Below are 25,461 nucleotides of genomic sequence, written 5' to 3'. Positions count from 1 at the left end.
TAGTAATACTCAGCAGGAAGAGACTTTTTTAAAAAATCCATTTAAAGTCTTTATAAAATAGAAAGCATCTTTAAAAGCCCACTTACCAATAAACACAAAGGCATAAAAAATACCACTACAGAAGTACTCCTTATAAAAGTAAAGACAGACAACAAATTAATTTACTTTCTTAGTGCAATACCAAACTTAAAAACTTTAAAGAACTAGGAAAAAAATAAGGAAAAACATTTGAAAAATTAAATTTCAAAACTCTCAATGTTGATAATGAAAAAAAAAAAAAAAAAAAAAAAAACGTGGGAAGTAAGGGGACCTATCAGCTTCCAAGCTCTACTAAAAGGCAGTTATAAAATTTTGTACTGGTTTAAAAAAAAATAGAAACATTAATCTGTAGAACAGTTTATTTGCACAAGATAGAGAAGAAAATGAGTATAATATGTTTTCAGATAAACCTAAAAATTGTTGAAAGAATCATCTCAAAAACTGCTTCAAAAATAAAAAAAAGTCTAAAAAATTAAATTTAAACAAACTTCTCAAACTATATATTGAGATAAGCTCCAAGAGGATAAATGAGTTAGTTATAAATGGTCACATCACAAACCAATTAGAGAAACAGAGAAGAAAATTCATTTTGCAACCACGGATTATGGAAGAATTTGTGAAAAAAATAAACAAAGAACAGGGAGGATCACAAAAAGTAAATTTGACAGTTTTTGACATAATATTTAAAAGTTTTCAAACAAAACCAATGTAATCAAAATTAGAAGAGATAGTTCGCTGAGAAAAAAAATATTTGCTCCAAATTTCTCTCATAAATGTCTGATATACACAAAGAGCTGATTCAAATATATAAAAAGATCCATTTCACAAATAAACAGGCAATTTGTAAAGAAATTAGTACTTCTTTAAAAACAAGATCTTTAAAATTATGTGAAAAAAGGCTCCAAAAAGCAATAATTTGAAAAATGCAAATTAAAGCAAATCTGACAAAGATTATATATTCAGGGTGCAGAGTAAGATATACATTTATATATTTTGGACCCAACCAAAGTGGGGCTTTCTTTTGCTTGTCTATGCATATTTATTACAAAAGTTTTGTTGTGTTTTTTTTTCCCAGTTGGTGGGATAAGAATAGAGAAAAAAAGTTAAAGAGCTTTGGCCCTTTCCTCCTCTTCACCAATAAATAAACAATAAAGGAAAGGAAGAAAAAAGGGATAAAACTTTTTTTTTTTTTGAAGATAGAAGAAAACAAAAAGGAGGTCAGAAGAAAATATAAAATTTTGAGTTTTATTTATTATATGTTTTAGGAAGAGCAAATTATACATAATATAAATTTTTGATTTAGTATATACTCCTGTTTTTCTGTTCTACTTTGTATATGGAAATATTCATTTTATTTGGTGTTTCAGTCTAGAACTTTTAAATGATTTAAATTGTTTATAGAAAGTAAATATTTCAAAGATTTTTCCCATTAATTTTTCAGAAGAATAAACCCTTATATTAAGTTTTACAAAATGAATTTTAAAGAAAAAAAACTAATTAGGAACATGAGAAAAGTAATTAAACTATCCATTGCCTGTGGTGACTCAGTAATCCCACTACTGGGCATAATGAATAAATATTTCCTGACATAGAAGGGCAAAGGGTCTTCTGCAGAAGTATACTGGTAATATTTTACAACTGTCAGTAAAGAAAAAAAATGCATGCAAGGAATACTTTCAATTAAATCTTCATTGTTAACATTTTCTCTATCTAGACAATAATAAATCAAGTCCTGATCAGTAGAACACTCACCAATTTCTGACATGTAAATTCTTACAGTGAAAATTTAACAATTTACTTACAAACTGATTCCATCATTCTAACCCTATGCATACCAAAATAAACATGTACTTTTTGTATTAGCAAAAAGCTAAAAGCAAATAACACTAGGAAGAGCCAATTTATATCATATAACTATTTGAAGAGTTTTATGTTATACAAAGCAATTAATGAAGGATTCAGAGAAACATGGAACTTGTACAACCCAATTCAATGAAGAATGAGTAACAAGGAGAAGGTACACAATGACAATATTATGAATTGAAATATCACAAGACAACACTGATAGTGGTTTTAGACAAGTGATATTAAAACACTTTCCCTTTTAAAAGAAAATCAGCTACAAACATGAAATGTTTCATGTTGACAGTCATAATTGTTATGCTCAATGGTTTTGCTTAATTACATGAAAGGCAAAAGTTTTTTTATATAATTGTTGTATTAAAATAAATTTCGATAATTTAATAATTTTTAAAGAAGGATTCAAGGATGGTGTATATATTCAAAACTGGGATCCAATAGTGAAATAGCAGTAATAACTGCAGCAACAGCAATAATTAGTATTCATGTAGTGCTTTAAGGTTTGCAAAATGCTTTACATATATTTGTTCATTGATCCTCAAATTTGTGAAATAATAAATGGCAGAATTTTCTCAGCTAGTAAGCAAGGCAGGATTTGATTTCAGGTCTTCTTGACTTTAAGTCCCAAGGTCTATTAGCATAATTCCTTACTACAAATGGGCTAATGAGGCAAGGGACCTGAGTAAACTGCACAGGGCAAAAGAAAAAAGGTGAAGACAAGAAAGGAGTAAAAGGCTGTACTCACAGTAAGGTGTTGTTTTTTTGTTTTGTTTTGTTTTTGTTTTTTTCCCTAGATAGAAGGAATAGTGGTATTTAAACATCATCTCCATTTCCCATTAAAAAAAAAAAAAATCTCCCTTCAAAGAAGATAATGAAATTGGGTTTATTGTCAAGAAAGTATTGTTCCAACCTTACTAATTCCTATTTATGGAGCAGATATAGAGTGGATAGAGTACTAGCCCTAGAGTTAAGAAGACCTGAGTCCAAATCCGACCCCAGGTACTTAATAATCCCTAGATGTGTGACCTTAGGTTAAGTGACTTCACTTAACCCCAATTGCCACACTAAAAATACATATACTAAATATTTTTTTTAATTCATGGCACATTTTCTATACCTTATAATCTTACAGAGTTATCTGACTCTCTAAAAGATTAAATGGCTTTCCCAGGATCACCAGGATAGGTAGAATGTAAATGGCTCTCTAGCCATCAGCTTCCCTGCTTTTTTACACCACTTTTAACATTTTACTTTTCAAATTATACAGATTGATAAGTCCTCCTAGTGGTTGTATACAAAAAAAAGAAGATTTTTCTACATACAAAAGAAGTTATTAGTAATATAAAATTAGAAATGGAAAAACAACAAAACATTTCCATCCTGTCTTTTTATGCATGATAAAACCTCAAAGAGGATGTATATCTAATTTAAAAGCCCTCAAAATGCAATAGAGCTGAGATTCAAACTTTTTTTTAACTGACTGAAAATCCAATATATTTTCCAATTACAACTAAAATATACAAAAGTCATATTTTTAATGGGCATTTTTGTGATTGGATGATACTCACCAGTGCTAGAGTTGCCATGTTAGGGTACTTTATTTTGAGGTCTAAATAAGAGAATTACACAAGACACTTAAAGACTTTTAAATGTTAGCAATTATTAGACGAACAGGAGAAACCAGTAGACTGAAGAAAATCTTTCAGAACTGGCACGATTCAGTCATAAATCATGGTAGCTAAACAAGTTATACTGTGACCACCAGTAGTGATATAAGTCACTTCCCCAACACCACAAAAAAGTAACCTCAACCCACTAATCATCCTTGTGGGAAAGAATGCTGTCCACTTATCTTACAGTGGTGGTTTTTCAAGCTTTGTCTCCTGACACCCATGGAACTTGGTTGAATTGGTGATATTTCATCAAGTTGGAGGAAGTAGGGAGGGGAAGCCCTTTAGTATATCTTTCTAGTTGTGGAAATCATGCAGAATAATGCAAGTTCTATTTATGCTTAGGCATATCAGAATGAAAGAGTTGACAGAGAAACCATGAAAGAGCCAGAAAGACTTGGGCCCAGTTTCCTGACACATACTGGACCCAACATAATTTTCTAAGATTGTAAATTGAACGAAAGAGTTTATTTGCCATGATAGAGGAAATTTCCTCATTTTGGAGTTCCTTATACTAATGAAATCATAAGTCTAGTCCTCAGTCCTACATTAGCACATGATATCACAGAATCTTAGCTGACAGGACCACAAAAATCCACTAAAGCCTTCTACAACTGGAAATGTATCTCCCACCTCCTCCAATACTCCTAAGGCAAGCTGGTCATCTGCCAAGCAACACTGATTTCTAGTGAAGGAGAACTCACTATCTCCTGTGATAACCCATTCCCACTTTGAGAAAACTGTGAGGAAGTTTTCTTCTTGTACTAAACCTTCCTCTTGGCAATTGTTCCTAATACTATCCTCTGGGGCAAAGTCAAACAAGTTAAGTTCTACTCTTACCACAAGATATCCTTCAAATACTTTGAAGATCACTATCATAAGTCCCTCCAAATTTAATGTGGTTTTTCTATCCCTGCTAAACATTATTAATTCTTTCAATAAATCTTCATAAGATATGAGCTCAATCTCAGTTACCCTCCTTTGGAAAGTCATTATCATATGAGTCTCCAGACTCTTCCTCAAAAGAGACATCCACAGAGTTGTAGTCTAATATGGATAGAACATAATGCATAATCTCTTTCTTCACATATTTCCATGCAGCCTGAAATGAATCTTCAGAATTATTTTTGAAAGAAATAAAGCGATAGTTTTTGGGGACATTTTTTAATTCTATTCAGAAAATGAAAATGGGACATAGTAGGGATGGATGATTGAGAGCAATCAGAGAGGCTAAGAGAAGATAGTTTCTGTACACAAATCCTTGTGTACACACACACACACACACACACACACACACACACACACACACACAAAGTAAACAACAACTATAACAAAGGTGAAAATACTATGTTGTGATACACATTCAGTCCCCACAGTCCTCTCTCTGGGTGCAGATGGCTCTCTCCATCACAAAATCTTTGGAATTGGCCTGAATTACCTCATTGTTGAAAAGAGCAATATCCATCAGAATTGATCATTGCATAATCTTGTTACTATGCACAATGATCTCCTGATTCTGCTAAAAAAAAAAAAAAAAAACCTTAGCATTAGTTCATGTAAGTCTCTGAAATCATTGTGCTGATTGTTTCTTAACATTAATATACCATAATTTATTCAGCAATTCCCCAATTGATGGGCTTTTTTGTGATCTCTTGGGATACAGTCCTAATACAGATACTGTTGGATCAAAGGATGTTTGCCCAGTTTGATAGCTCTTTGGACATAGTTCCATATTGTTCTCCCTAATTCTCTGCAGATGAAGAGACATAAATGTAGGTGATAATCTAGTAAAGTGAGTTCATAACTAGTTGAATGGCTAGATCCAGAAAAGGGTAATCATTAAGAGTTGGAAGATGACTCTCAAAGTTGTCAAAAGGCTTAGGGGATTAGCCTGTAATCCCATATGGTTAACATTTTTATCAATGACATGTATAACCTTATACATGTTATGTTTATAAAATTTGTAGATAACATGAAGCTGGAAATTTTAATACAATGAATTAACAAAATTAAGATCCAAAAATTTCTCCAAAAGGCTAAAACATTGGTTTAAATCTAATCAAATGATATTAAATAACTTTAAAAGGTTGAAAATCTTATATTTATGTTTGAAAAATCAAGTTCACAAGTATCATATGGGAGATTTATTATTAGACAGAAGTACATTAGAAAAATATCTGGGGCTTTAAACTGAATAAATGGCTCAATTATGTGATATGACAGCTTAAAAAAACTAATATTATTTTATGCTACATTAAGACATGTACTACAGATGTACCATTATATTCTACCATGGTTAGGCCTCATTTTAATAATTGTATCCATTTCTGGAGATTGCATTTTAGAAAAGCTGGACAGTAAGCAGAAGGGTAAAAAGCTTCAAAATCATGCCATATGAGAAGTGATCATAAAAAGCATCTTGGAGAAAACTTAAAAGGCAACACAAGAAATGTCTTCAAATATCTGGAGAGTCACCATATAGAAGAAGAAGGGATTAGATTGTTCCTTTAGAATCAGATGACAGAACTAGGAGGAAAAAAAAAAATAAAAATCCCCACACAGTACTATAACAACAATAACAAAATCTAATCCTTTCTTATCCAAATAACACTATCTTCCTCCCCACTCCTCTTCTTAACACTAAATGCTCCAGTTCCTTGCTACTCCTAAGAGATCTCTAAAGGAAGGCCCAAATAATTAAGCACTAGAGTCAATGGAGCATAAGCATTAAAATCAGATTTCTAATTTCTCTGATTAAACCTTTTGATTTTTAACTAAGAAAGAGTTATTTTAGGTCACAGTTATTACAATAAATTTTCCAATGATTCAAAAGATTCCCTCCTGTAAGTCTTTCACATAAGTAAAACTTCTAGAACTTTATTTAATCTGAATAAAATTTTAAAATCAGATTAGTTCTCCATTTTAGAAAGGAGTCCTATGAGGTCAAATAAATTCCTGTATAACCAATCACATTATAAAAGAGAACATAAAGATAGGACATGGCTCTGCAGATCATACCACATTGCCTGTGATATCTATCCTAAATGTGCAATTCTTCAAAACTGATTATTAAAGCTTTTAAGTATTTTTGATAAAGAACTGTAGAAATCTTCTTGAGTGTTTTCAAACAATTGAGTTGAAAACAATCCAATATGCCATATTGCCCAATTAATAATTCATTTTATTATCAAGACAAATTGTTTATTTTAGCAAATTCTGCTTAACTTTTACACTCTTTTTTAGTTCCTTTCTTCTTTTTTCCAGCTCCTTTTACGTAGGCACTTAGTAGTTCTAGGATACATACACACACACACACACACACACACACACACACACACACACACACACACTTCACTGAAGTATGCAAGAAGCACACACTAATAGCTCAATATTTTACCTTACCCTGGATTATTTTGGGGGTTTTTTCAGGCAAGAGAGAGAGAGTTGAAGAAAAGTAGGGAACTAGCCTTTTGATATCATTGGTGTAAGGAATTCCTACAGTGAAAACTTCTGATACAGATCAGCCTCTTCTGCAATTAGGGATTTATGGCTAATGTAAGTCTTTGAATTTAGGCTTTGAACTTAGGTTTTCCTTACTCCAGTAAGGCATTCTGTCCACTACATCTGCTACCTTTTATCAGTGGACTAGTCAAGAATGAAAGTGTTAACCCAAAATAATGAATTTCTAATAGTCATTTCAACAATTGTCAAGCAGGTGACCAAAAAAAAAAAAAAAAAAAGGCCCTTTACAACATACTTCTCCAATCACCATTATATCTAAATTTCAACTCCATCTGTGCCTAAGAGATAGCCAGCCCTACCTACAGAAATCTGGTATTCCTACAATATCCATAGCTGTCATTTTCCCAAAAAGATGAGTAATCCTAGTGAGTCTAAATTAAGATTCAAAGCCTCAAGTTACACACAAATTCTTTAAAGCTCAGCTACAAAGTCAAGTGTGCCAATACTAACTTTTGCTTACTTGAAATTCTCATAGAGTCTTAAGAAACTGACACCTAAAGAGATGACATGACAGAGATTATAAAGGTAACAACTAACAAGGCTAAGACTTGAATTCAGATTTTCTGACTCCAAATCCACAACACCATCACAGTGGTTGTCTATTGCTTCTCACCAACATTTTGCACAAATATACCAAAAATAATTTTGATTCTCTGTTTGTTCTCCAAAATATCAAAATATGCTAAAATGAGCCTTCATGACTAAAGAAATCCAAGATAATGAGCTGTCTTCTTCATACCTGACAACATAGCCCATGAATGAGAAAAGGGCAAATATCTTAGCTTTTAAAATAGGATATTTCCTTGTGAGGAAAGGAGAAAATAGCACCTCAGGTTTCCACAAATGTATGACAGGGAAGAACTGTAGAGTTCGCATGTTTTTCCACACAAAATAAGCAACTTTTTTTTTTAATCAGATAGTTTAGAATTATAGCAGGAAGATTTGGGGAAGCTAAATATTCTTTCATTTCCCTGGTAACCTGACTAGAAAAAAGAAAAGGGTTTGTGGGGAGGAGGGAGGCAGAGCAGTAGTTGGGAGTTTAAGAGTTTCACAGAACATGGATAGCAGTAAGCATAAGAAAAAGATGTCAAGTGTGCCCTCTTCAGTCTAAGTTGATTATATTCAAGTCTGACTTTAGTCAGAGATGATTATGCTCTAATTCTATCAAATAAAAGGGTGAGAGGCCAGGAAAATCATGATGCAGAAATGTGCAGAGCATGGACTTGCAGGCAAGAAAATTATCTAGGATTTAGGAGAACATAGTTCTGTCTCTTTCAAAAATTAACTATATGAACTCAGGAAAGATTTTTTTGTTTGGGTTTCCCCCCCCCCCTCATTCTTCTAGTTTCTTCATCTTTAAAAAAAATGGAATTAGGAATTTACACACAGCCCCATTTATAGGTTCATTATAAGGATAGAAATATAAAAAAACAAATTTTAACCAAAACACTTATCTCTCCTAAATGTACAGCTTTTAACATTTTCAAATTAATTTGATAACCTGTCTTTGAAGAAATAATTCCCCTAAGGGATGATTTTGCTACAACAAATGTTATTCCCAAATTATATGAGATATCCACATGGAAAGCTACCTTTTAAAAGAAGATAAGCCCCAAACAAAATTTAATAAGCTGCCTTTTGTTCCTCCAAAAGGTTTTCTAAAAGGGTGTGAATGAACAGGATTTGACACATGCTTTTTTTTTTTTTTCTTCCCTTATTAACTTAGTGGGGCAGTATAATATAGTAGAAATATCACAGGAACTTGAAGCCAGGACTATTGGGTTCAAGGATTGATCCTCACATAGGCTAGTTGTTTGCCTTGGGTTATTTTCTCAATAACTTCATTGCTTCCTGGTCAAGAAACCATGCCCCTACCTTCCTTTTCCACTTATGGAACCACAATCTAATTAATACTGCCATTACATCTGGAAAGGATGTATCAATCTACTTCAATTAGACTACACACACACTAATGCAGTAACTTTCCAAACCAAAATATCCCACCCAGGCACCATTCCCTTTTTTGTGTTGTCTTTCCCTATTAGGATATAAATTCTTTGAGGGAAGGAATAGTCTGCCCTTAGTCTTCATTTTTGTTTTCAAACTCTCTATCAAATCACTGAATTTTTATTAAGTGTCTATTACGTTCCAGGCACTTTGCTCTACCCTGAGTATATAAAAAGAGGCAAGACAGTCCCCGCCCTCAAGGAATTTAATCTAATCAGAAATAGCAAGCACAAATATAGACAAAGATACATAAAGTACAAATAAGAAATAATTAACAGAGGGGAAGGCACTATAATTAAGAGGGGTTGAGGAAGGCTTCCCTGAAAAGACAGCATTTAGTTTTAGTTTAAGGAAGTTAGGCAGGTCAGTAAGCTGAAGAGGGAAAACATTCCAAGTATAGAGAATAGGCAGAGAAAATGTTTAAAATCCAGATGATGAAATGACTTTTGTGTTTCTATATCCAGTACTTAGCACAGAGTTTTGCATTTAGTAAGCCTTTAAAAAAATTTTTTTCATTCATTCCAGCCCCCTTGACTCTCTATTTCCTCACCTACAAATTGGAATACTTAAAATTTCTACTAAACAGGGTTGCCTTGAGCAATTTGTTTTGTAAATCCAAAGTGCTATTAAATATGTTTTCATTAAAAGTCACAACAAATAGAATTTACCCACCTAAAGCTCTAAAAAAGCTTCTGGGCAATTCCCTTCATTATAAATTAAACAGTAAGTGACATTTTGACTACTTTCCAAAAAGCCACTGGACATTTAGTGGTGATTTGGTAACATTTTCTTGCATTTACAATCATATGTGCAAGCACACACATTCTCACAACACTAAACTTAGACCAAAAAATTTACATTAGTCCTAAATTAGGAAAAATATATATATATATCATTGTAAAAGTTCCACAGAAAGTCTTTCTTGAAAGAATTTTTTTGTAATTCAAGAGGTTACAGAAAAACCTCAAATATTGTACCTTTTCAAATTTTTACAAGTACCAGAAGAAGATTTGTGGAAATTTTAGGGACTAAATAAGCATAGCTAACATATAACTTTAAAGTTTCCAAAGGACTCTCCAATCATCTCATTTTATCTTCACAACAATCCTAGGAGGTAAATGCTATGATAATCCCCATTTGACAGATGAAGAAACTGAAGCAAATAGAGGGTAAGGTGATTTGCCTGGGGTCTGGAAGGATTTGAAATCAAATTTTTTCCAATTCCAGGTTCAATGCTCTCCATTATGCCAGCTAGCTCCCCTGAATTTGTAAACTTCTCTAGGCCTAAAGAATTATTCAACAAGCTTGAAGTAAGCCTTAAAGCACTAATTTTATGGTTTCCCCAAGAAGACTTGGTATAAACCAATTAAACTCAGAGAGAGGAATTATTAAGAATAAAGTAGTTTAATATATTCATATTCTATTATATCTCTACTTAAATCGTGATTAATATTCCTTCTTCACTGTCCTAAATCATGTATGAGTTATCTTGGAAGGAAGGAGAAAAGGAGAGGAGAGGGAGGGGGAAAGAGTGAGGAAGAGGGAGAGAGAGAAAGAAAGACAGAGAGAGGGGATGGGAGAAGGGAGGGGGAAGGAAGAGAATAGAGGAGGAGAAAAGAGTATATAAAATCCCAAATATCTCATAATAAAATCTTAATGTATATAAGTTGAAATCCAATAGCGCACAATATAATATGTTCAGTTTAATTTTAGCATGTTTTAGATTGTTGTTTAGCTCTGACTTCAGTTGTACTGTTTTGCACTTTGTTTAGATTTTATATCCTTATTTTTACAAAAAGTTTTTTTTTTTTTTTTTTTTTTTTTTTTTTGTGAGGTAATTGGGGTTAAGTGACTTCCCAGGGTCACAGCAAAGAAGTATTCAGTATCAGGGGCCAGATCTGGACTCAGGTCCTCCTTTCTTGAGGGCTGGTTCTATACCATCTAGGTTACCTATTTTATATACTTATCACAGGCAAAATCTGAACCCAGGTAATTCCTGATACCTAATTCTAGTTCTCTATTCACTGTGCCACATTATTTTTCAAGTATTCTATTCGGAAATCTAAAAGCTACACCCGGAAAGTAAAATACTATCTTGTAGGAAGGCAGGATAGGTGTCATGGAAAGAACATCAACAGACTTATGATTCTAGAAGCAGCTCTTCCCTTGACTTTCTATGTGACCTTGGTGAAGCCTGGTGCTGTCCCTGGAGTGTAATTTTCTCATCTCCACAGTTTACATGTGGGTACAATTATGACAAGCTATTCTAAAAGTGTATCATAGGCTGGATCATCTCAAAGATTCCTGGCAACCCTAACATTTTAGAAACTATTTTATTATGTTCCAGACATTTATTATTTGATAGAGGAGCAATGCCTTAGGAAGAGTTTTAGGACACCCACAGTAGTAGGGCCATGCTGGCCTGTCTAGTTTGGTGAGATTTATCTCACTGGCCCCAGATATTTTCTACACCTGCCAGATACATGTTGACCACTCTCCCACCCTCCCACTCACGGTTCACCTTTTACTCAGGGGGATCAAATGAACAAATCAATCCTATCATTGTTTCCAGAAAATGTATTCCCACTGACTGCCTTATTGTTTAACTCATCATTCCTACAATTTCTCAAGCCAAACTACTCTTGCCTGAATAATTCCAGGTAGGTTTCTTCATGTTACTGAACCTCAGGAAACCCTAAAAATCCAAATTACAGATAACCACGATTTTTAGCTCCCACAGAATAGAAATTCCAGGTCCTTCATACAATGACATATAAGACAATTAGTATGAAGAGGCCTTTCATTGATGTTTACTACAGCTTTTTCCCAACCTGATAAATGATTTTCATAAAGCATACTTGGGGAGGGAAAAGACAGGAGTTAATTGGTGACCCGACTTCTGTTACAGTAAGTATCTAAATACTTAACAAGGATGACTGAGACAATAGCCACATGATCTGTGGCTAGGACCAAACTCAAAGTCCCTGCAGCCTGGTAGCATCTGGTGGAGTTTGCAATCTGGGTAATCTTTTCCAGCTTAAATTCAACCCTGCATCATAGTAAGAGATCAGTTGCACAAAAATGGTGGAAAATATTGTATGCCCAATTATCCATAATTAGATTTCAAGAGTCTAGAAGGAAAGAGAAAGAATATTAGGTTGGAAGTTTAAAAAAAAAAAAAACTCTTACCTTTCTTATGAAGAGCCAAAAACATTTTAAAGCATATTTTCCGGAATTTCCATGTATAATAGGAATGCTGAAATTTACTAAAGGGTCATAATCTTAACATTTTTTCCAAGTGAAGAAAGGATATAGTTTTAATCAACTGTCTTCCAGTAAGTTAATATTTGCAACATATTAAGTAACTCAATGGGGCTGTGAGCCTTCAGAGATAAAGATAAATTTGACTTATAAACTCTTCAAGGAGCTTACTATTAGAAGATTACAATGTAGCCACAGAAACACATGGGAGAATGTAATGAGTATGAATGCTAAAGAGTATGAAGTGCTAGAAGATCAGATGTGATAAGAATTGGTTCCAGCTGGAGAGATATGGGAGTAGCTGAAGGATAATAAAACCATAAAGATGGACATTTACTGACACAATCTCCCCAATATTCAGTTCTTGATTATTAGTAAGAGGATCATAAAGAGAAATTAAAAGCCACAAATGATACCTTCATTTTTGCCCCAAATGCTGACCACATCTCTTTGCAAATGTTGGTAACAAGTAATTTAATTATTATGATCTCTGGGCTATGTATCTTTCTAGAGAGAGACAAATACACTAATGAGTAACACTATAGACTAAAGGTCATCAACTAGGAAAAGACAAGCCCAACATATAGTTCAGGCATCAGGCATACATTAACTCTGGGTAATAATGAGACTGAATAAAATCAAGACAATTGTACAGAGATGTCATCTCTTACCATGGATTTTCTTCAATTACTATGCTATACTTCAGACAGATTTCAAAGGCAAATAAGTAAGTCTCAATTAAACACAACTCTGAGTTAAGAAGGTTACCTATCCTGAATTACTTCCAAAATCCAGTAGCCAAATAAGATGTTGTTTTGAGTGTGTCAACTCTCTGACCTTCCTGAAATGATGAAATATTTGCCAGACATACTCAGTGACTTACAACTGGAGAGAATGTGGTCCATAAAAAACATGTCTGCTCTGCAAAAGTTATCACATGAACTTTTCTGAAGCAAGCATACAAAGTCTTTTCACTTAAACTTAGGTTAATAAGTTCCATGTGCACTCAAAACTTAAAAGAATATCATGAGGAATAATCCATTATCACAAGTATTTATAAAAACAAGTATCTCCAAATTTCTCCATTCAATTAAACATTTTCTGAATACTGAATTAATGTTGCTATATGATGGAGGTTTGTGGCAGATATATTTCATTTTTCCAGCCTCAGTTGCCAGAAAAACCACAATGCAATTTGTGATAAACCCTTCAATTTCTTGGAAAAGCCAAATATGTAATGCAAGTGGGAAGAGAGTAGTGGGGCAACAGTAGGGTGTAGGAAAGGATTTAGCAGGAAAAACACTTGTCATACCACTAACCCCACCATCAGACCACTAGAGATATGAATAATGCATTTCATAATCTTCCTTCTTATAAAACTAAAGTTTATTGTAAACTTTTGTTTAAAGTACTACTAAGCACAAGCCAAAGGGCTACAAAACTGAGTGGTGCTTTATAAATCACAAAAGGTATGAGGCTACCCTAATAATACTACAATTCATCTACTGACCTTTCAATTATTCAACTTGAAATATGATTAATAGTAATTCCTGAAAGTAAACAAATCAAATGATCCAATTTGCTATACCAGTAAACCTTTGGTATGAGAAGCAAAACAAAAAATCACCTCTATTATATGTAATAGAAGCTAGAATAAATGATCATTCTGCCAAGAATAAGTGGGGGGGGGGGAGGGAAGTGAAGAAGGGGGAAGGTGGCTGCAATATAGACAAAACCCTAGTTGTCAATATGCTTCTCAAAGTTAGCCTATTCTACATACACATAAACAGACATTCATTGTGGTTATTTATATGTGGGTGATTAGAGAAGTAAGACTATAAATTACACAGAAGGTGCTGAACTTGTTGACCTACAATGGTAAAGGGAATTTCCTCATCTGGGAATTCCCTTTACCAGTGAAATCATAGATCCAATCCCTGTCCCTATCCTATAGCTGATTAATAGTATGAACTGCTACGTTTATCACTGATGACCAAATGGAGTTAAAAGACCATCATTATTTTTATGCAACTTCTAAAGTTAATCCGAAAGAAAAAGAATGACCCACTCAAAATTTTTTTTTTCCTTATGGGTTTTTGCCACCCTCCCTAGAGCACAAAAATCTTTCCAAAAAAAAAAAAAAAAGGGAAAGGCTGGCATTATGTTATGTATCCTTAAGCTAAATTTTAAAATTAAACACAGAGTTAAATGATAGATTTGCTTTCTATTCCAGACTGGATGCAATTGATTTTAACTGACTAAATTATCTGATCTCTGCCAAGAATTTTATTTCATTAAGAAAATGATATTATGGAGCATCTGAGATCATAGAGCAGACTAAACAGAATGCCAGAGAAGTTCTGAGTGCACCCCACAGTGAAGGTTTGATTATTTGCAGATGGAATATGTTGGGGGGGGCATCTAAATCAGAGGAAAATTCTATATGATTCTGTGAGTTGTTCTCTAACTTTCATATCATTTCTGCCTCTGTGTTTAGTAAAGCATTAAAATTTTTAAGACATTAGGTGATATTTGCTGTCCTGAAACTTTTTAAGGAGAGAATCACCTTTCTGCTTTGGAGGAAATATTAAGCTACCATCACCCTAGACAAGAAAAAAAAAAAAAAAGGAAACATCTATACCACAATAGACTCTAGTATGTCAACTGTCAACACTGACATTATTTGGCTAGTCCTCAAATACTCACCAAGAAACTAATTTAAATCAATCTCCTTTGGGAAAGCCAATTGTTCACTATACACAACAATTGGTCCAAGATCAATCAGTGGACATGAGATCAATTAAAACCAGCTTAAGTTTTTGAAGAGGGATAATTCACACAACTTGAGTTAAATCTCTATTCATTTCAATACTCCCACAATGCAACCCTTAAGCTTCGTTTGTAAAGCAGAAACATTACTACTATCACCCTACACTGTCTAGCCAGCACTTTAAGTAGTTCCACATTTAATTAAAGACACAGTATATCCTTTGTTGGCATAGATAGTGTGGTCACTTTTAAGACTGCAGTCATTTTAGCCAAAAAACTTGGCATTTTAAAAAGCCATCTGTTAGGGAAAATATAAAAACTAAATCATTGTTGAGGTAAAAAAAAAAAAATGCTATCCTAAAATTTGCATGTGCTTGAAAGCAATAGTCCCTGCACATTTGAATTTCATGAAGACTAAAGAGTAGTTTGGCAAAATTACTACCATACACTTTGGATCAGCTTTTCCAAATGCCATCACTTAAGCATGTCTTAGATAGCTGAGACACCAAACTGTATTCTACACTAAAATGGTGTGGGGGGAGCAAGAAATAATGCTTTGTTTCAGATACCTAAATCAAAACTTTAAAATTTACAGAAAATGAACATATTTATAAAGTGCAGTATCATTTTTGTCCACATGAGTGCTGTAATGATATATTTCACTTCTCTGAACTCAATCTAATATACCAAAGCTTGCTAGTGTGATGTTACAGTTTCTCACTAGTCAAATACAATGAAGTAGCAAGTTTCACATTTGGTACTGCTTTAAAATTATCAAAAGGTATTAATTAGCAAGACAATTTATTCAATGAAAAATATTTGGAGAAAAACAATTTTAAGTCATAAGTTTTGTAATGAGGCTCTATCTAAACTTCTGCTACATCACTATATAGTCCCCAAAGATAATATTCCAGTTTTTATTATGATAACCTCCCCTTAAGACTTACATACAACCAGCAGTTCTCTTTCTGATACAGGTCTCTTGAAGTATGTTGTCAACTTTTATTTTTCCAGTGCTTTGAAATACTTTTTTTTTTTTTTTTTTGAGTAAGGGAGGGAGGAGACTAGAATGCTTACAAGCTAAATGTATATCCCCCTCCCCCTAAAACAAGACCATTTTCTAAAATTCTACATTAAAGTTTGCCAAGTTAACAAGGAATTATCATTAAAGAGACCATATGTAGAGTAAGAAACATAAAACTGAAGAATTTGAAAAATAATCACTCCACGAAAGAGCTAAAAGGCCATTAAGCCTTAAGCAATCGCCCGTAGGTAGGAACTACTTAATGACATCCTAAGCAAGGTTCAGAGAGTCCAAACGAGATAAGGCCTCTCCAAAATCTGGATACAAGAAGCTTAAAACCCAAGTAAGTTATAAACAAATCACATCACAGGTTGAGTGAGACGTTTATATCCCGGGAAAATCTAAGACCTATTAACCCAGAAGCATCAGCCCCACTATGTATGTTGCCTGTGTGTAAGTGCTGTTTGAGTTACTGGACAAAGACAGCTAGCTCTCTCCGGGAGTCTGCAAGATATGTTTAGGGCTGCCATCCAATCTCCATTGCCTCCCATGGGGGAAACTATCTAGCCCACTAGGATCTAGAACTTCATCTCACCTTCCCAGGCCCCAGTGCTTCTGAATTAACGGCAGTCACAGCACCACCTGAAGAAATCACCAGAACAGCTTAGCAGAAAGTGCCCCAGTGATTTTCACGAAATTAATCAGCTGTTCTCCCCAGCATCCAGATAAGATCATTCTCTCATCACCTAGTGACGAGCATCAAGCAAATCTCACTAGAGTTTTCTAGTGAAGTGAGGTTCGTTTTATAATCGAACTCTGAAGTGCTTTCCGACATAGTGAGATGAGATGACAGAGAAAGCAGGCAACTCTGGTTATGATACTTCATTTGTGAGCGCAATTAGGGAACTTTCCCCAAGAGTTACTATTGAACCTGCAAAGTTACCCGGGGTCTCTACTCGAATTCTAAACCTTTGACCCCCTACTCTAGCCAATCAGAGTAGGATTTCTTTCTGAGACTTGTAACCTGTCCCTCCTTCCCGCGATTTAAATTGAGTATTCTCATCTCACTTCTCAAGACCTAAGAGTGCTCCCTGACAGTTTGCCACCGTTCTGTTTGCTTGCGTGGTGCACACCTGGTGGAATGGCCCGGCCTGAGAAAGCAGATTATCAAGGTCTTCAGGCAAAGGGGAAAACTCCAGGTAGGGGAGCAAGCTTCACATTACAAGATTGGGAAAGAGAACGTGTCAATTGGGGAGGGGGGGGGGGAGAGAGAGAGAAGAGTGGCTAAATTCAGAGAAAAGTATAATCCGTTTATTCGACTTGCACGAAGATGGTATCACTTTTATTTCCCAGAGCAGTGCTAAAATAATAAAAAACTAGGGAAGAGGGGTAAGCTGCGTCACCTTGCCCAGATAGGAAAGCGCAGCACAATCCGCCCCCATCTCGACCCGGGATCGGGAAGGTGAAGAATGTCACAATATTGGCCATTTCAAGACCAAAAAGCCCGAGTGGTGGGATTGAATAATATCTCCCAGCAGAAGACCGTTCCTCTGCCTCCAACTACCCCTCACAACTCACCCCTCCTCTAGGCAATACTAACCTCGCTTACTGCGTCTCCAGCGGTTGGCTTGGCAGTGACCGTAATCCATACAGTTCAGGATGATCAGGGCAAAAGAGAAGAGGCGAAACTGCATCTGGACGGTTGGATCGGGGGGAAGACACTCCTCTCAAAGTCCGAGAACAGGAGGGATCATTAGCGGAGCCCGGCACTGCTGGCGAGGCTGGGATAGAGACAGTGAATCGTTGGTAGCCCGTGGGAAGGGGTTTCAAGAGTCAGGCAGGCGCTAATACAGAGCGGAGTCACAAGCCCTAAAGTCCAGCAGCATCTCTGTCCTGGAACTCTGCGAGATGAGGAGGCAAGAAAGGGTGGGTTTTGGCAAGGGAAGAAGAGCAAAGGGGTGGGAGGTAAGACGGGGAGACAGAGAGGCGTCTGTACATTTGAATCAACCAACCATTCTCTTTAAAAAGGGGAGCACTCTATAAAGCTTATCAATTTCGTCTTATTATTGAGATGAAACACTCTGAGCATGAGAGTTTACTAAGTTAAGGAACAGTTCTAGTTAGACACAACTAAGCCCTGGTTGCTGCCTTAAATCAGAGCGCGCAGCAACTTCAATGAGATGATTGCAATCAAGGGAATCAATTATTGGAAATCTCTGAGGAGCAGACATCCTAGGAAATAGTGAGTAGGAAAAAAAAAAAAAACGCTCCTTTAGGTATAAATGGGGGGATATAGGAATGAGAAGAGCCTACATTCCTATTCAATATCTTCCACCCTGGACCCATTTTAAGTTCAAAGCTGGGGTACCCAAGAAGGGAGGGAACTAAAGCATTCCGTAGAGAACAACTTACCTTCACAGCGGACCCAGCAGCACGAGGGCTCTCAGGCATAATGCTGCATCCCGGTGTCAGGCAAGGCAGCCTGCTCAAAAACACGTGGGCTGGAGGAAGGAAAAAAAAAAAAAAAAAAAAAGTTTGCTAAACGCCAGTGCACTGGAAGAGCCTCGCAGACTAGGCACTAAGAGCCGCTAAGTCAGTCCTTCCTCTCCAGCGGGCGAGCAGACTTATAGCTCTTCTCTACGCGAACTAGGCTCTCAGAAGGGAATGAAGCGGCGGGGCATGTGCGGCTGCGTCCCCAGCTACGGCCGCTACGTCCCAGCCAAAGCCCCCCACCACGAAACCTAAGAAGGGGTGTATCTCTGCGTGGTTCCTACTCCCCCCCCCCTCCCCGTCCAAGTCTTCTTTCTCCTCTACCTTCTCTTTGACTGTCACTATATTCAGGAATAGATTTTTTCCCCCCTCTCTGTCTTTAAGTTAGGCTAAGAAATAGCCCTAATACGTAGTAATGGGAAATAGGGTGAGATTTCGAATAGAGATGCAATGGGTTTGTGGCAAGGGACTGATGCTTCAATAAGTAGGTGGTGCTGTGTTCCACAGCATCTCAGGGTTGTTTTTTTTTTTTTTTTTTCCCTTCCCTTCCCGGAATCCCCCGGGTCCTAAAGCCTGAAAATCTCTAGTTTCCCTGGTGTCCTAAAGTTAAAGCATGATGATCTGATTTCGGAATTCTTCTGGACCCCTGATCCAAGGTTTAGAAAACTACAAGACAGAAAAGCAGCAACATTGATCACTGACCTAGTGCCCGTAGGACACACTTCAATCTCAAATCAGACTCTACAAGGCTCTGTATCCTGGGGGCAATCGCTTACTAACTCTCAATTGCCCTATCTCCTACAGGGGAGCTTACTACAAATTAGTTCATTTATTTGTTCCGAGATTCCCAGAAGCAGTGTTTCATCTCCCTTGTAGGATTTTAAATTGGGCAATCTCCTTGGGTTTTACATCTGTGCTTTCATTTCTTTAGACTGCTCGTGAGGCTCTAAAAAAGGGTTAGGAACTACAATACAGTTTAAATTAGAGAATGAAGAGGAGTCTACTTTAACTTTAAAAAGAAACGTCTTTACTTAAAGATTCATTCTTTCTATTCAAGGATCTCCATATTATTCCCCCCCCCCCCATTTAGTTTCTTCACCTAAGCTCTTTTGAGTACAAGGACTGGTTTGGGGGTTTTTTTCTTGGCACATGTAGGCATAAATGTTTGTGGAACTGACTTGTTGAATGGACTTGTCTCCGTTTTCCCCCACTGGAGATTTTAAAGTTTATCAGCCAGTAACCATTCATTAAGCACCTATTTCAGGCCAGCTACTCCATTAAAAGCAAATGATAAAACAAACAAACAAGCAAACAAAAAACTGAAAGCTCTTCCCTTCAAATAAACATATTCTACATATAAAATTCTATATACAAATGTGCTTACATATATGTATAATTATATACTAATAGATACATATATTTTCTTTTATAATTAAATATTCACCAGGTCATATTCTTCTATTTTGTTTACATGAAAAAAAATTGACTTTTAGAATCATGGATCTAGAAAGAACTTCAGAAGCCATCTAGTCCAAATCCCATATTTTATACAAAAGGAAACAGTCCCAGAAAGGTTGTAATTTGTCATCATGAAATAGATTGAAAATGTGAGGAGGATTAAAGCATATATTCCGATTTTAAAGCCAGTATTCTTTCTACTATTTAACAATAGCTTTCTCAAAAGGTTTAGTTAATTAACAAAAATTTATTAACTATCATATTAGGTATTCTATTCATTTATTAAATTCAATTTAGCTTCCTCTGTAAAATGATTCCTTTCTAGCTCTAACCTGTGACTCAGTTTCACCAGCTTTTATTGAGTAGCTATAACATTCAACTCCATATACTATGAATCAACCAGTAGATAATATTAAAATGAATACCATGTGGTCCTTGATGTCTAAAAGCAAATAGTCTAATAAAGGAGAATAAGACAGGTACAAAATTAGTTTTGTTGTTTTGCTAATAAGTTTATTTTTAATATACATTGCTTTATGAATCATGTTGAGAGATAAAAATTAGAACAAAAGGAAAAAACCATGGGAGAAATTAAAAAGAAGTAAACATAGCATGTGTTGATTTACATTCAGTCAGTCTCCCTGGTTCTTTTTCTGGATTCAGATGACATTTTCTATACAAAGTCTATTGAGATTGCTTTGTGTAGAGGCCGCAGTTAATGAGGGAACTCTGGGTAAGATATAAGACCCTTTAGCACAGAGAGAACCGGATGCCAATATCTGTTTTGGCTCCCCATTTCTCTTGGTGTTCACACCTTTTCCTGAAAAGTCAAGGAAGGCAAGACCATCTGTGTTCTACTTGAAGCAAGGATATTTACAGCAGGATGTAATTGATGAGATAATGGTTTTCTAGTTTGAATACACTTAGTGTGACGTGGTGATGTAATGGTTCTACAGTTGGCACATGCTCAATGTGCTGTAGTGATATAATTGTACTAAGGTATTTAGGGCTGAGAGGACTGGAGAGGAAAGTGAGTGTGCTAGAGCTAGATCTCAGACTCAGAGTCTCGGACACTCAGACACAGAGAAGACTCAGCTCTCCATCTTTGACCATCCTTGTGGTGGATCTCCTACCTTCATCACTTCTCCACCTAAGATCAAGGCTTATCCAGAGATCCTCCAGAGAGCTAGTCCAGACATTACAGCTTTGGCTCACTGAACTACTGAGAAGAACCAAGTCTTTCATAGTTGATCATCTCACATTCTTGCTGTTATTGTGTACAATATATTACTGGTTCTTCTTGTTTCACTCAGCATCAGTTCATATAAGTCTTTGCAGGCCTTTCTATAATCAACTTGTTCATCATTTTTTTATAGAACAATAATATTCCATTACCTTCATATACCACAGCCTATTCAGCCATTCCCCAATTGATGGGCATCCACTACTTTTCCAATTCTTTGCTACCACAAAAAGACTGCTACTAACATTTTTACACATGTCGGTCCTTTTCCGTCCTTTATGATTTCCTTGGAATACAGATCCAGTAACGGCACTGCTGGATTGAAGGATATGCACAGTTTTATAGTCCTTTGGGTGACATGTACAAAATTAAATACAATACAAAGTGAAATATGAAAATGCCAGAAGCACAACATTCCCGGAAGTTTCAAAGGGATACTACTTTTTAAAACATTATGCTTGGATTTACTCACATATTGAATAAAGGTCAGGGAAGTCTCAATGGAAAAAACATTAGATTTGAAGTAGGGACCAGGATTACAATATGAGTATTACAATTTACCGTTTATGTTATCTGGGGCTTGTAAATTTAACTTTTCTAGGCCTTATATTCTTTATTTGTAAAATGAGGAGTTGCACAAATTGATTTCTGAGAAACTTCAAACTCGTAATCCATGCTTTGTCTATGATATTCAATCTATAAAAGATAACACAGGTGCTATGTTATATACCCCAAAGTTCTGTTCGCTCATTAATGTGGATATTCCTTTTAATATTAGATTTTTAGCCCTTTTTATTAGTTTCTTTTATTACTTTTATTACTTAAATTCATATATAATATGTTCATCCAATATGCTGGGGGAGGAAAGAGAGTTTCTTCAAGTTCTCTTACCATTGCATGGACATCAGTAAAGAACAAGAGCTATTCATCAGTTGTCCTTTGTTCTTGACACATGATCAGTCCATCTTCTTTTCCAGTTACAAATTTTTTTTGATTACATCTTTTATGCCCGATATGTCAAACATGTGACTGGTTCATCATATGTGACTCATAACACTCCCAAGTGTAGCCTGAATCAGATTCAAATGTAATTGGGAAATGCTTCACAACATAAATTAAAATACAAATTTCCTTAATATGTGGTTTTCTATATCAATATATGATTGGCACAGATCTTTATATATGATTTAGTTGTCCCCATTTTCTTTTAGTTTGACATCACTGCTTTATACCACTTCTGTGAAATTCCTCATTTGTAATGTGTTATAGCCTGTTCATGTTCATCATGCACCTCTCCTTTCCCTTCAAGATGGTCCTCAATTTCAGTTCTTTGAAGACTGTAATATTCTTTGCCTTACAACTATACAACAATATTGTTGCAGCAATACATTATTGTAACATTATTTTCATAATTTATTCTATCTTAAGCTTTCTATTCTAACGTCAAATCTTAAAATTTCTAAATGTTTACCCTAAATTGAAAAAGATCCCAAACTTATCTGTCACTTATAAGTCACTTAAAAGTTGCCCCCCAAAATTCTAAGTAATCCTAAAACTGTAAGCTGAAGAAAAAGTGTCAATCTGTTTTAGTAATAGGAGTTTTCTCTCCCAGGAGAGAAAACTTCCTTTTCCTTTATCAAATTAAATCACAGATCTAATTCCTGTCCTTTATTACAATAGGAAATAGTTCAAATGTAGAAAAGCAAAAAATGCTACCCCCAAATACCTGTCTAGCTTCTTGTATTTAGGCTGAACAGCAAACTCTATCCAAGGTCAAGAGTTATCAATAGTATCCATTAAGAACACAAGGGAAGGAATGAAGCAGTGGAAAGGGAGGCTCAAAAGGGAGGGGGTGAAGTTTTCCTGGTTTAGCCATTTAATAGTTGTGTAGCTTTTTACATTAATTTCTCTGTGCTTGTATTTATCTAAAAATCAAGGCATTTGGGGAATCTCTAAGAACCTTTTTAGTTAGAAAATTATGTGACTTATAACAGGCTTTTAGAGAAGATACCTCTTTTTTTATGACCTTAGCAAAAACTTCTCCTTTATGCCTGATCTGAATCTCATCTATTTCAATTTTAAGATCATTAGTTTTTTTGTCAGAGTAGAAGAAAAATAGCTGGTCATTAACTTCCTTATATATATTCTGAGATCATTTTTCAACTTTCTCTTTTCAAGGTGCTATTTTACAAATCTTTATCCATTGTAGTTGCTGGTTTTTTATCCAACCTCTTTCCACAGCCTACCTACATTGTACACAGTAAGCCTTATCAAATAGTTGTTTAAATGAATCTAATTCTATGACCAGGTAATTTGCTTGTACTCATTCCAAGAATCTCTTTAAATAGGATCTTTAAAAAAAATATCGATTACAATATATTGATCTCTATTAAAGTTCTAACAGGATGTTGTCTCATGGTGGCATAACAGTGGCTCTTCGTTCTCCAGAATTTTGCCAAGGAACTTTTTTTTTTGTCTGTACTAAGATGAAAAGGCCTGGAAATAGACTAAATGGAAATAAATCATCAGAAGACTGGTCACCCTGTGATGATGTGTTTTTTGGTAGTATGTGGAGGGACAGAAACATACCATCTACATCTAATATATACCAAGTGAGTGCCCAAATTAATGTAATTCTATTAAAACTTGGGAAATCACCTAGTTCAAATCTATTTTAAAATGAGGATAATAAGACTCAGGAAACTTTGTTACTTGTCCAAAGTAATACAGATCCTTAAATATAAAAGGTGGAATTTGAACCTATAGTATCTGACTCTAGAGCTAATGCTTTTTTTGTTCTACCATACAATGTTGGTTCATCCAATATTATAGTTGATCTTGGCATACTGTACCTACAAATTCATACTTAGATAAGTTTTTCTTTAAAAAGAGGAATATGTATTATATTTAGGTAAGAAAACCTTTAATCTTATTTTTTAAGCAGACAATTGGGATTAAGTGACATGCCACATAGCTAATAAGTGTTAGGTTGTCTGAGGCTGGATTTGAACTCAGGTCCTCCTGACTTCAGGGTTGGTACTCTATCCATTATGCCATCTAGCTGCACCTTTAATCTTATTTTTTATCTCTACTTTTTGCTTTTATATTTCCTTCAATTAAAAAAAAAACCTTCTTCTTAACTCCTGCAGCCATCCTTTGTAACAGAGATTTAAAACAAGAGAGAGAAAAAAAAATCAGCTCTGCAAAAACCATACATCTATCACTTTTGATAATTTATGAAGTATTCTTCACCTTTAGCCCCTTACCTAAAGGAGGAGAGAAAGAAACAGATTTTCTCATTCTTGGAATGCATGTATCTATTTTCTACATTAAACTATATGTTGATTAATTTGGAAAAAATGTTGGCTTAAAGACAAATATGTAAATCATTATTGTAAGTCAAAAATAAGAAAATAACTCAACTGGGGAACCTGTTGATAAAAGGAACTGTTTTAGTCTATGGTGGGAAGAACTCTGCTCATCCCAGTAACACATAGAAAGGCAGGCAGGGGGATGGAGATCAACAGGGCTAAGAAAATGGGAGGGAGTTACAAAAAGAGATATAAGCACAGGAAGAGAAAGCAATCTTCAAAGTCTCAATAGTTGTTTTTCATTGAATGTTTTGAAACTCCTAGTGAGAAAAGAGAGAGAGAAGAAGAATTGAAGGAAAGAAAGAGTAAGAATAAGAGAGTTAGAGGAGAGAGAGGGGGGGGGAAGGCAGAAGGAAAAGGGAGGGAGATACCCAAAGTTTAGTACAGTGCCTGGCAGGCAATATACATGTTATACATGCTTGCTGACTTCTTACTTCAGCAGTATAATAGAGCTACTTTGAAAACACATTTTCAAGCTGGTATATAATTTTTAATGTGAGCATTTACATCTCAAAAATCAAAAAAATTACAAATCGTGACTTTATTATTTTGTTGATTTTCTAGACTTTAGAAAATGATGGGGAAAAACATGTTGATAATGAAAATGAAGATTAAACTTAAAAAGTGTGTCTTTGGGAGGAAGCCAAATTTTTAAAGCTTCACTAACACATTCTGCTCTAAAGCTACAAAAAGAGAGATAAGGAAGGAAGGAAAGGAGAAATAAGGAAGGGAGGAAAGAAAGGGAGG

At 35.2% G+C, this 25,461-nt stretch overlaps 1 protein-coding gene across 2 annotated transcripts in view; it reads right to left on the bottom strand.

The window, feature by feature from the left end:
* Positions 1-19,137, bottom strand: part of RSPO2 (R-spondin 2) — a 249,239-nt gene extending 230,102 nt beyond the window's left edge. The window contains exons 1-3 of one of the 2 annotated variants that reach the window (XM_074267076.1): positions 18,967-19,137; positions 18,565-18,653; positions 17,753-18,053 (exon numbers count right to left, since the gene is read on the bottom strand). In XM_074267076.1, coding sequence (XP_074123177.1) covers positions 17,753-17,846 — 94 coding nt within the window. In that variant the 5' untranslated portion in view covers positions 17,847-18,053; positions 18,565-18,653; positions 18,967-19,137. The remainder of the gene's footprint in view (positions 1-17,752; positions 18,054-18,564; positions 18,654-18,966) is intronic. The other variant, XM_074267083.1, reaches the window with a different exon arrangement.
* Positions 19,138-25,461: the final 6,324 nt, after the last annotated feature.

Source organism: Sminthopsis crassicaudata, chromosome 1, assembly GCF_048593235.1.
Source record: "Sminthopsis crassicaudata isolate SCR6 chromosome 1, ASM4859323v1, whole genome shotgun sequence".
Lineage (NCBI taxonomy): Eukaryota > Metazoa > Chordata > Mammalia > Dasyuromorphia > Dasyuridae > Sminthopsis > Sminthopsis crassicaudata.
Note: the sequence above shows the minus strand (reverse complement) of the source record. Positions and strands in the feature narration are given on the sequence as shown.